Genomic DNA, 12886 nt, shown 5'->3' on the forward strand with positions numbered 1-12886 from the left:
AGCTTCGACAACGTTAGTGATTTTTACACAAGTTAAACGCTAAAGATGGACGCCTGTTCTCTGCGGTATGTGCTTCTCTTTCAATAATAAGCTACTACTCAATGTTTACTTGCCGACGCACAATAGAATTCCCATAGAATCTTTGCAAAAATCCAGTTGCTTGGAAAATATAGCCGAAGACTGTCCAAATTGATAGTATTTATAAGTTCTTCAGTTCTACGCAGTTCTGTATCGTAAGTGCCCCAGTTATCGCAATGGACACCATTCTCAGCAGATAGCTAAGCTTTTACAGGATTGTTATCACTTCTTCCATCTGACACCACACAAGAACATTATTAAACATACAATTTTTTATATAAACTCAAAGATGTAATTCGGTTTGAGACTCCAAGTTTTCCTAATAGCTTTTCTGTGCTGTCTGAAGGCTTTTCACATTTTTTTGGATCAGACCCTAATGAGAACAGTTTAGTTTAAATTCTAATATAATTCACACAATACTCACAATCATAGAATTGCGACCAGGATTAAAATTCGCATCTTCGTAAAATTAACCATGTAACATTTTTCAAATTTGAATCTTAGGAAAGTATCTTTATACCATGAGATTTAACCAATTTTCTCTGAAAGTATTATATAACATGGGGTCTACTATTAATATTAGATTCAAACTCAACTGATCTTGTCCGATTCAGAAATTCCAATCGATTTGAAAATACTGTGATTTTAAACAATTTGAGGCGGATCGAAATGTTGTTGGCCAGTTATCATGATTGGAAAAATATATGGCTACGAAAGTTGCACACGTTTTCCATCCCCGGTTTTTTAATGATGTCTATAAACAAATTCATTCACACCGATCACTCGAAACCTTTTATGCTAAACTTTTTTTTTTTGGTTTGTTTGTATCAAGAAATATCAAAAACCTCTGATTATCAAGAGTGATGCTTCTATCAGAGCGCAATGACCTGCCCAATTGTTCAATAGCCCATAGCATAGGAAAGATAGACAAAGATTGTTCACATTTATATGTTTTTATCAGTTTTCAATAATAATGCAATATAACGAAAATATCTATACAAATATCATTTTCACTGCTAACTGAAAATGTCCCTGGCAGCACTGCTCTAGCGGAATCCTTTCAGACTAATATCAATAACTGCAATGCTATAGATAATACAACTGTAAGCGCATACATGAATGGTTATAGTCCTAGTTACTAGCCTTATCTATTTTTGTGAACAAATCTTGCCTGAAACAAACACCAATAGTTACTCCGCCAGATTCTTCATTCCAATTATTAGTTCCAAGAAACTTAATAAACTTAACAGCATTTCAGTGAAAATTTCGCTTGGTAAACTGTTTTTAAAATTTCGATTTATCTATCATATTTTATTATATTGTTATTAGTTGATACATATGATTCCCTTTCTATCTGTTTATTCACACCTAATTTCATACACACAAAAAGGTATGAACTTTATGCACCGGACTCGTATGCCTTAGCACGAATGTGTTTTTGTTTGATCTCGAAACTGAGTCAGGTTTCAACCGAAACTGTTATCACTTAATTTATTTTAACAACAATTTGAGTTATAACCTGGGCCAGCTTCGTCTCAAGCCAAAACCACCTAAACGTGGATAATCATATGATTGAAGCAAAAAATATTATCATTACAGTTAAAAACAAGAAAATTGATCAGCGACAATCGATATTTTGTCAATTTTATGCAAATGCATATCACCGGAAGTAGTGAGCTATATTCGCGCAATGATACGCTATAAAACGCACAACTTTCGAGATTATTTATTGGCATAGAAAAGAAGACAAATCTAAGTTTCCTCTCGAATGCAGCGCATGGAAGGAGCCGAACGCGCCTGAACATTGAAAATTAAACTAAATCCAAACAAATCTAAACCAATGTACATTACCACACATCTTGTCTACATCGTAAGTACGGCATTTGTACATACAATGGTAGAGTTCAACTCGAGCGATAACATGCGCATGATAGAATTAACACGCAGCAAGGAAATGACTGCGAGTTGAACCTACACAGCAGAAACTGCCACTCCGTGCGGTGTCCAGGCGGACACTGACTCCTACCGATATTTTCAGGCCAGCCATCTATTTCAATCGTTTAGTTTCAGGATTGCGCACGAAGATTTGGATCATTTTTCCGAACGAACATGTTCACTGCCGAATATGTTCGATGGCACTCATTACCTCACTGCATCGGCAATGCGGAACGCGTTAAAAAATTTTGCGATTTCCGATTCTCTCTCTCTTCGTAATCGCATACGGTGTGATGCGGAACGAGTTGTGTGGGTCTGTATCTTTTTAACGAGAGCGTAAACCCCCGACGATGTATAAGGAAACAAATTCATGTACGCTCATGGCGGTGAGCGAGTTTTCCGCACCTTGTAGACAAGCATTGAAAAATCACATGAAACGATCTCACCAGCTCTGAATAAATAAATTCATGAGATTGTTCCTCCATCCTAAGCGGAACAAACGGGCGTATTTTTTCGCGTCTTGCTTCACATACTTCAATGGCAAAGTTGTGACGACAAATTTATATGCAAATTCACACTTTTCTCGCGATATTTCAACCTACTAACACTGTAATCCAACAGGAAAAACTACCTACTAAACGAATAACTTCATCATCCTGTTGAATATATTGTATATTATTGAGAAACTTTGCAAAATATTGGACGTTAACGACAACGCGGCGATTCGCCAGTGCTGCCACTTGACACTTTCAGATGTGTATTAAGGATCGGTATGTAAAAATTTAGCAGCTTCCAACACTGTTAGAGAAGCACTTAGCTTGATCAAAATAGGTTTTTCGTGTCTCTTTACTCCAACACTTTTAAGGTTTTGGAACCCTGTATGTGCTAGAAAAATATTAGGTGTGAAACGGTTAATTTTATCCATATTATTCATAAAAATATATAAAAAGAACATATGTTTTCCTTTTGATTCCACCAGGTCAATACCAGGTGGAATTAAAAGGAAAACATTTTTTGTTTTAATATTTTATTTTTCAGCATTCCACCAAAACTCTCAAAGAGACACTATTTTCATTTGTTTATATTATTTGTCTTTTTAATAATTTTTTTTTGGATTTATTCATATTATTTATTTAAATCGTTTTATTAAATTGTTAATTTTTCATATTTAAATATATTATTCAATTTCTTCATTTTAGTTCGGTTAAGTCAGTTCTTTTAATTATTGGATGACAGTTTATTAGCTTGAAAAAATTTAATTTTCTCTTAATTTCATAGTTTTTTTTAATATTGTCTAATTTTCATTTGAGTTAATTCCATTTATTTATTTTATTAGTTTTATTTATATTGATCATTTTACCCATTTTATGAATAACTTTTTTTGATTTTCTATGCTTCAGAATTATTGTATCTTCGTTTGTTTGTTTTATTCGAGGTGTTATTCGTGCAGGACTCGAAACCGTGCTTATCTCACATCTAGTTGCTTGCCAACTTTGCGTAAGCTCGGCAAACTAATAAGGGATGCAGTAGTGATATGTGAAAGCGTTTGAGCGGAATGCCAATGCTTCGGTCTGGGGTGTGGCCAAAAGGTTGAGTCTGTCCAAGTCTTTCGTTCAGGGACTGCATACGTACAAAGTGTCGAAGGAATGTCACGGGCCCAGAAATTGTACACCCAGATGCTGACGAAGCCTTATTGTCTCATCATGGATGATGATACTTATGTCATGGCGGACTTTCGGCAGCTTCAGGGGCTTCTGTTCTTCACCGCCCAGCACAAGTTTGATGTTCCAAAGTAAGGAAGCAGAATCTCTCAAAGTTTGCCAACAAATACATGGTTTGGCAAGCGATTTATTCTTGTGGCAAACGAAGTGTGCCGTTCATGGTGAGATCTACCTCAAGGAATATCTACAAAAGCATCAGATTCATATGCTGAAGCAAAATGAGGGCCCTACGATCTTCTGGCCGGATCTAGCTTCGTGCCATTATTCAAATGTGGTACGAAGCCAACGGGGTCACTTTCGTACCCAAGGACATGAGCGCCCCCCCCTCCAACGCACCGGAACTACGGTCCATCGAAAAATACTGGGAAATTATGACGGCACCACGGAAGCATCCCAAGGTGGTCAAATGTGAGGAAGACATGAAGAAAAAATGGACTTCCGTGCACAAGGAGCTGCAGCCAGATGTTGTACAGAACCTGAGGAGTTAACCGTAAGGTGCGCGCGTACAGTTGTGGTATTGAAGTTGAATGAAATAAATACCAAAAGCTTACTAATGGGTTATATTTTATTGTCTAAAAGTTTAAAAAGGATTTATATTCATCACTCGACTTGGTTTCACTACACTATTTCGGAAACTTAGACCATATTTTCATTACTGTCATACGTGATCAAAGGAGAAAATCCACTCAGGCAATCCGTACAAACAGGCTCGTGTGAAGAAATTCAAATAGTGAAAACAAGAACTTCACCATTAACCGCAACAATGTTTCAAATCGCGTTGCTAGTTCGAAGCTCATTAGTGTGTTGATTTAGCCGATTGGTGGGGGTGTTTGGTGGGGAATGTTGGAAAGCAATCACCACAACCACCAGGCTCAAAAAACATGTGCCCTTGTTCCATCACTCCTAAACCAACGGTTCAGCAGCTGTCACAGAATGTCGGATTTGCAAATGGAAACCTTTGACCGAGTTTCTTGTACAATTTTCAGTCTCCGAGTGTCCGAAACTATCCCAGTAGTCTCCATATGGTTGATCAGCCCATTCCATGCAGGGCTATTCAAATTGAGCACTCACTTTGGGTATTTCGTGGTGGGTCATTTCTGTAGAATCGATAAGCGGAAGCGTCACCTGAGTGGAGGCAGTGCGCGGGCCGACTACACATCATTGCGTTTGTTACCCGAGTCGTGATGCGTTGCGGGGTGGTATTTGCAAATCGTGTTTTAATTGTGGGCCTTCCGCCGCACCCGATGCATCCCTTTGTTGTTGAAACATATTTAATTACTTCAGCCCGGTTGCACTGGGGAACGTTATGCTGCAGCGCATCATGCAGTGGATTGGCAATGCAACGAGCTCGGTGGGTTTCCAAAACGAGCATGGTGACGAACATTTGATGGTTGCAGCCGCAAATTTGCGTGCGGAGATGGGTGCGGTTCACAACATAGAAGACAGAACAGTGATTTGGTTGTACAAGCATGGTTTCCATTTGACTGAGTGAATATACAGATGAATTTCCAACTGCGTTTTCCTAATTTAATTGATTATTTCTAGCTACTTCCAAAATGCCGTGGAAACCATATTTGTTTGAAAAACTTAGTAATTATGATTTATATAAATTATGGAATTTGCATTTCAACTTCGTCTCATCAGAATCCGGCACCAACTTAGTGACAGGAGATGTTCCCTCCCGTTTGAATCTCTTTTTCTCTGAGATAAAGAACTTTCGGCATCGTTCAATAGCGCCGCTTTTTATAGAAATGTCACTTTCGTCCATGCTTTTTCGCAACTGTTGTTTTGTTGCTTTGAGTTGTTCTATTTGATTTTTTTCTTATATTTGAGCGTAACGATTATGTATCCGTTGGTGTGTGTAAAAGGAGCTTACGGAAAATTGCTTTACCCGGTTCCATCACATCTGGAATGCTGTACCAATATCGTTCAAAGGTTAGGCCGATGCAGAAAGGTATATTTTGCGTTATGGGATTTAAAGTACTAGTTGCGATGTTCAAAAAATAATGTTTTCAAGTAATTTCATCATAAGATGGCGACCGTGCAGCATTTTCCCTTTCCTAGGTTGAGGGGTTTGGCGGTTTTGCAAACATCATCAAGCATATTGTGTGCATCAGTGCTACAGAATCTCTGCCAGAAAATTGCTTTAAGATGGTTATTGCATTACGCCTCGATAGTGGCGCATCGAGGAGACCGAGAGGGCTTATGGGCCTTTTTATATTTTGTGTTCTTTCATACTGTTCGCCTGCCAATGCCAATCACTAGCCTGTGCGCGCTGGCGTGGCCGGCTGGTGGGTCGCGAGGATTGACTTTTGCTGTGGGCCGTGTTTGATGACATTGTTCCACAGTTTAATGGCAGTGTTGGCGGGCGGAGCTCACAGTAGGGGTCATTGTGTGTCCATTTATCGGTGGACTTCGTCATCGTGCACAGGTGAATTAAATTAATTTAATAATTAAATCAATTTAATAAATACATAAGTAGATACCTATTAGTTGTCTACACATACCCTCCCCCTTTGATTCCGCCAGCATTAAAACACCCCGGTAGTTAAGTAAACATTATAGCACCTATATAACTCGCCACTCGCGCGATCATGAAACGGTCACGTCTGGAAGTCCAACCTCGGTACTAGCAGCCTGGACTCATACCTTCATTTGGACCAATAAAAAATGACGCTGTTCCATGGCGACATGACCTGAAACTCTAGTGATATGGGGTAACTCACTCCCTGTCACAATGTGAATTGTACACCGAAAACTAAATATCGGAATGACGGTCCGCGAGACCATACAAGAGCGCACGCAAATATATGAGTAACCACACTTTTACAAAATCGAGTTTTGTACACGCGAAGTCACATGCACGCACACGAAATACACACGTTAATATACGAACGCTTAAGCCCTTCGCGATCAACAACGCACACCTACGCCTGCGATCACGCAAGCTTGAGAACACTCCTGTAATAAGGTGAACGTTTTAGCACTTATGAAGCTTCAAACGCGAACAAGAAGAACTCATCACTAATGCGGAGTAAAACAAGAGGAACAAGAAGAACTCATTACTTATGCGGAGTGGCAAAGAAACGCTATGGGTGGCTGCTGCGCAATGGCCACAAAGCCACTGAAGCGCTAGAGTTGGCAAAAATCCCAATAGGGAAGGCACCTTCCAAGCGACAGCGTTCGATGGACACGGAGTCGCCGAACAATAATTGGTGCAGGAAGGAACCGCAACCGAAAAAGATGGCCATCATCCCGGTTGGGTACACTCCGAATACCCTCAGCCATGAACAGCTGAATGCTACTCGATGCGCGCTGATCAATAGCATCATGGAGAAGAGCTCAAACAATACGAGAGACAAGTTTAGGAAGTGCACCTACAAACAAGGGTATCTTGAAATCGCCTGTGTAGACAAAGATACAACTAAGTGGCTGCAGGATGCCATAGCTGCGATCAAGCCGTGGGAAGGCGCTTCATTGGAAGCCGTTGAAGCGTCGCAGATTCCAAAACAAGCGCTTTACATCGGGTATTTCCCCGACAGCATCGAAAGGTCCGATGGGAGCATCCTCCGCCTGGTGCAGAATCAGAACGAAAATTTCTGCACAGAATGGTGGAGGGTCGTGAATAGAACTACGGTCCTCAAAACGGTAGATGAGGCTTCAATGAAACTGATAACCTCCCAACACAACCAGCTGAACTACGTATTCGGAAAGGCTTGAATGCGCTAGTTGAAGGGAGGTCCGGTCTTCGCTGAACGTGGAAGTTCTAGGCAAGCATGGACTGTAAAAGCTCCTCTGGGTGACCCTACACGGAGCACCTCACGATTCTGCAGCAACGAGTGCATCGGTGGCAGCCCGTCTCACGAGCAATACACAAAAGCACACTACCGTACGCGGCTCACGAACTGAAACGCAAGGAGAGGATCAGAAATCTCCCGTAGGCAAGAGCCGAAGCAAATACTGGAACAGAAAATGCCACTGGAACGCCGAACAGCAAACAGCCTGTGAGTAGCCGTCAGTACAATAAAGAGGACGAAGCATTGGCCCCAAAAATTGACGGCAAAAAACACGAAAAAATGAGCAGCCTTCGCTGCATTCAAGTGAACCTCCACCATGCCAAAGGTCCCACAAGCGTCCTTGTCCGGAGGTTCATCAAAGAGGACTAGACATCGCTCTTCTACTGGAGCCGTGGGCAAATAAGCACAAAAGCTTAAATTCCTCAGCTCAACAGATAGTATATTGTAACGACCAACCAACTCCAAGAGCTGCAGTTTTGACAAACAGAGCAGTAAAATTCTCTCCAATTTCTGGATTCATTCAACGAGACGTCGTTGCAATAACAGTGGAGGCCCTGACGGCTAGGGGAAAGCAGGAGATTGTGATCGCATCTGCCTACTTCCCTGGCGATGCGGATGCAGCACTACCTTCTGAAATTGATGCCCTCATAAAATATTGCAGAAGCATAAACAAGCCTTTTATCATTGGAATGTGATACCAATGCACATCACACAATATGAGGTAGCACAGATATAAATACCAGAGGTGATCACCTACTAGAATACCTGTCCTCAAATGATGTCAGTGTATGTAACAAGGGAGTTGTACCTACATTTATGACCGCAGTTAGGAGCGAAGTACTGGACCTCACGTTATGCAGCGCTCAAATAAGGGAAAAGATAAAGAGTTGGCACGTTTCTGACGAACCTAGTTTGTCGGATCACAGACACATAATGTTCGCCATAGAAGCCAACAAACTCACAATACAAAAACACAGGGAAATAAGGAAAACAAATTGGTATGTATTCCGCTCACAGCTGGAAAAGTCAAAAAAACGGAGACTAAAATCCAAACTCCGACAGATCTGAACAATGCGGCAAACGACATACAGAAGAGGATCATAACAGCCTACAATGCCAGTTGCCCTCTTGTAACGAGGTCTGTATGTTTCTTGGTGGAACGAAAATCTAGCAACACTTAGTAAGGAAGCTAGGCCCTGTTCAATAAAGCGAAGATTACTGGTAACTCGTTAAACTACAGGGCCGCTCTTACTAAATACAACACTGAGTTGAGGAAAGCTAAGAAACTATCAATGCGCGAGTTTTGTGAGAACATCGGAAACATCGGCAGTTCGCCTTCAAAAAGCCTTATCACAGGATCACACAAATGGCTTATGGCAAGTGAAAAAAGGCGATGGTTCTCTCACAATTGACAACAGTGAAACATTGGATGTTCTAATGTACACCCACTTTCCTGGGTCAGTTGCGAAAGACGAGAATTTGACAGATCAGTATTGTAATGGACTCCGTCCTAACAGGACTTATGAGGCATAACAGAAACTGGCCTGTCGGATTTTCACACCATATCTAAATAAATGGGCTATCAACACTTTCGAACCCTATAAATCCCCCGGCCTTGATAACATTCTTCCAATATTTATACAAAAATTGGCATAATTCTTCCGGATCTACTAAACATCCTGAGATCCAATCTTATGCTTGGGCACACACCTATAAGCTGGAGAGAAGTTAGGGTAATATTTATTCCAATAACAGGTAAAAAAGACTTGACACTACCCAAGGCCTTTAGACCTATTAGTTTGACATCAACACTTCTAAAACTGATGGAAAAACTGCTAGACCACTATATACTTATCGAAAGTTCTGCTAAACAAGTACCACTTTGCATATCAAAAGGGCAAAACTACGGAATCAGCCCTACATACCTTAATGACACTTATTGAGAAAACCCTCGATTTCAAGGAAATAGCAATTTGCGGTTTTCTTGACGTCGAGGGTGCTTTTGACGCTCAGTGGAACTACAACCAACTAAACAGAAGAAGCGAAACACCTAGATAATAAAACTGTATTGGAACTCGCACCTGACATACGCCGTTAATAAAGCAACAACAGCACTGTGAGCGTGCAGTAAACTCTTAGGGAAAACTTGGGGTCTCAAACCGAGGTTGGCTTACTGGTCCTACACGACCATCGCCAGACCACGAATAACTTAAATTTCCATTGTGTGGTGGCCTAAAGTTAAGCAAAAGACCGCCCAAGCTAAACTAACTAAAGTTCAGAGGCTAGCCTGCCTCTCTATCACAGGCGCTATAAAATCAACACCCACTACAGCCATGGAAGCCATGCTTCATCTACCTTCATTGCACAAACATGTTATGAGGGAGGCGAGACAGTACACGTGCTATTGGTAGGGTCCAATCTACCACACGGAGTGCACTGGGGGCGTGTCGGGCTCGAACGGTAACGCTGCCATTAATACCGACTAAACTCCATTGGGCTCCGCCATCATTCCTCCCAGGAACTACCTCTCGGTATTACTTCTGGGGGGAGACTTAGCCCTCTGAGAGTGCTAAAGGATAAACCACTATTCGATGGAGATTTAAATGGTCACCTGAGTACAATAAAGGAACTCAAACTAAACCCTGTCTTGACTACAGTTCAAGATAAAATGGAGGCTAAACCGAACTTCGATATCTCATATGAGGTCCTGGAAGGAAGCGAAACTACAGAAATGCAAAAATCGCAATCTTCTCGGACAGTCAAGCAGTACTGTTGGCATTAAGGTCGTAGAAATGTGAGTCCAAACTGGTTTGAGAGTGCATCACATCTTTACAACAACTGGCAACTCGGAATAAAGTAATGATATTCTGGGTACCTGGCCACCAATGAATCGATGGGAACGTAGGGGCCGATGAATTAGCAAGGCGTGGTTCATCAAACATGTTTTTTGGACCAAAACCATTTCTAGGAATATCTACCTGTGTCACTAAACTAGAACTTTCGGCTTGGGCAAGAGACCAACTACTAAACGACTGGCGTAACGTAGAAGGCGCTTGATAAGCTAGGAAATTCATACATCCAGATACAACGCGAGCCAAAAAACTAATGGATCTAAAACGAAAAGATTTACGTATAATCACAGGTTTATTTATGGGACCTGCTAAGTATCATCTGAACAAAATGGGCAAAAGTCAAGATGACAATTGTCGATTCTGTAACTACGAGCCCGAGAGCTTGGAACATAGTTTTTGCCATTGTGCAGTACTATTTCGAAGGGAGCGATACTTTGGAAGGCATCTTATGACGCCCCACGAGGTATGGCATACCTGCCCCAAACAGATCCTTAGCTACATATACTACCCAGTTGGGACAGCACATGTGGACAAACAAACATCTCGCTTCCAACTACATTGGATTCGGGTAATTTGTAACATGTAGAGTAAACAGGGGCAGATACAAAAGATAACCTGAATAGTGGTCGCAGTGGCAAAGTTTCCCCTAACAAAAAAAAAGCTGTCGTGTGTCACATTTTTCACACAATTTTGATGAAGAGTGCCTGATTTCGATTAAAAATACTTGGCAACGCTGTTCTCTCCTATGATTTGGTTCGTACTGACTTTAGACGACGATTGTGCTTTCCCAGATTGATTTGAAACCCCATTTATTATCGCAATTGAAGGTGTCACCGATCGTGATTTTATCGCAAGTTATCTGTCCGGTTCTAATCAACGAGGCCGACATTTCTTAACGCCATCAAAGCGAATATTAAACGAACGGAACCCTAATTGAAATAGTTTCTCGTAGTAAAAATCCCGTAAAGAGCGGAGCGTCATCGCAAAAAAGTGCATCGCATCGAAAGAATTCGGAACGGAAAGAACGGCGAGGGAGGAGAAAGGAATTTCATTAGCAATCGGGCATTCGACATCCGTCGAACCGGTGTTGTCTCAGCGCAACGGAATGCACCCCTGTCACATAATAGGTCATAAACGGGGAAAAGCTGCGTTTTCTTCCTTTCAAGCGAAGGCAAATGACAGCACAATGCGAGAGCGTTTTTTTGTTTTTGTTTGGTTGAGTTTGTTGAAAGAATTTTATAGAATCACTTCGCCATTGGAAAACACTTATTTCCATTTTAGTTAGCAGGCCAGATGCGCCATTAATCCGCAAAACCATGAAGTTAGTTTTTACGATAGTCCTATAGTTTCGTTTTGGTCCTAGTGTGGTAGTGGGGTGTGTGGGCTGCTAGTCCCATAAGCCAGTCGCAGTGTGTTCGAGCCTCGACTAGAACGAGTTATTCGTGGAATACCTGCATAATTATACCACCAGATCTGTACTAGGAATCGTCGTGTGATTAAGGTTATTGCACTTCTTGATACGGACTAGTTGTGTTTCGAACTAAGACTGTATTTGTTTCTAAAAGTGGAACTTTTGATGAAATTGTTCTTTTTTCACACGCAATATTACTTACAGGACTAAAAACAAGCTTCCCTCGTGCTTACTGGCTCTACAGATTGCAAACAGCATTCGGTCATTCGCGGATTACAGATTGCAGAAAGCATCACACAAGACTGTGGAAGAGAAAATTCCCACAAGGCAACTACCTCTTATTCAGCGGATACTTTGTTTGCAGAACCACGGGCTAGTTTGTCCAATTTCTTTTTCTGTAGTTAATTGAACTTAATTAAAACTAAATTAAATTTAACGTAAAGAACTCTCGTCATTGATATATAAAATCAGTATGAGAGTTTTTTCAAATTTAAAAAATCCGTACGCTTTGTCGAAAAAGAAGGTGTTTTGCACTACACTTTCATTCCGGACTAATCCGACTGATCATAGATCTATGAACAATGCAAATTTTGGATTAAACACTCTCACGGTTGCCTAATTGGTGGTTAGTTTTTTATGGCGGCTGAACTCGCTGGTAATATTCACAAGTTACCAAAAAAAAAAAACAATTAAAATCCGCTGGAAATGATTTCATTGACTCTGAAACTAATCATACGATTGGCTTTCAGTGCATCTTTTTTATGTTTGCTGTGCACAGATTATAGCTTTTTTGTTATACCGTGGATATTAATGTCGGCGTAGCGAAGCGCACCGGGAGTGTTATTTCAACAAAAACAAAAAAATTCAATCACAATAAAAGGCAAAACAGATTACCGGAAACAATTCCCCGCCAATGTTTTGGCTTATTTTTGCCTTGTTTATTTTCGAAATGAACGGAATGAAGCTGAAACAACACGATGGCAATTTCTTAATTACTTTCATCGACTCTGCAGACAATTGCGTTCAAGGGGTTGTGAACTTTCCACCCCTTCCAGCCCAGCAGTAAGGTGAGCTGATGCAGTACGGCACGGC

General features: G+C 41.0%; 1 protein-coding gene across 1 annotated transcript; it reads left to right on the top strand.

The window, feature by feature from the left end:
- Positions 1–6920: 6920 nt before the first annotated feature.
- On the top strand, positions 6921–7454 carry LOC131679746 (uncharacterized). The gene has a single exon (XM_058960491.1). It carries the CDS (start codon positions 6921–6923, stop codon positions 7452–7454), a length of 534 nt encoding a protein of 177 aa, XP_058816474.1.
- Positions 7455–12886: the final 5432 nt, after the last annotated feature.

This window comes from Topomyia yanbarensis, chromosome 2 (genome assembly GCF_030247195.1).
Source record: "Topomyia yanbarensis strain Yona2022 chromosome 2, ASM3024719v1, whole genome shotgun sequence".
NCBI classification, from domain to species: domain Eukaryota; kingdom Metazoa; phylum Arthropoda; class Insecta; order Diptera; family Culicidae; genus Topomyia; species Topomyia yanbarensis.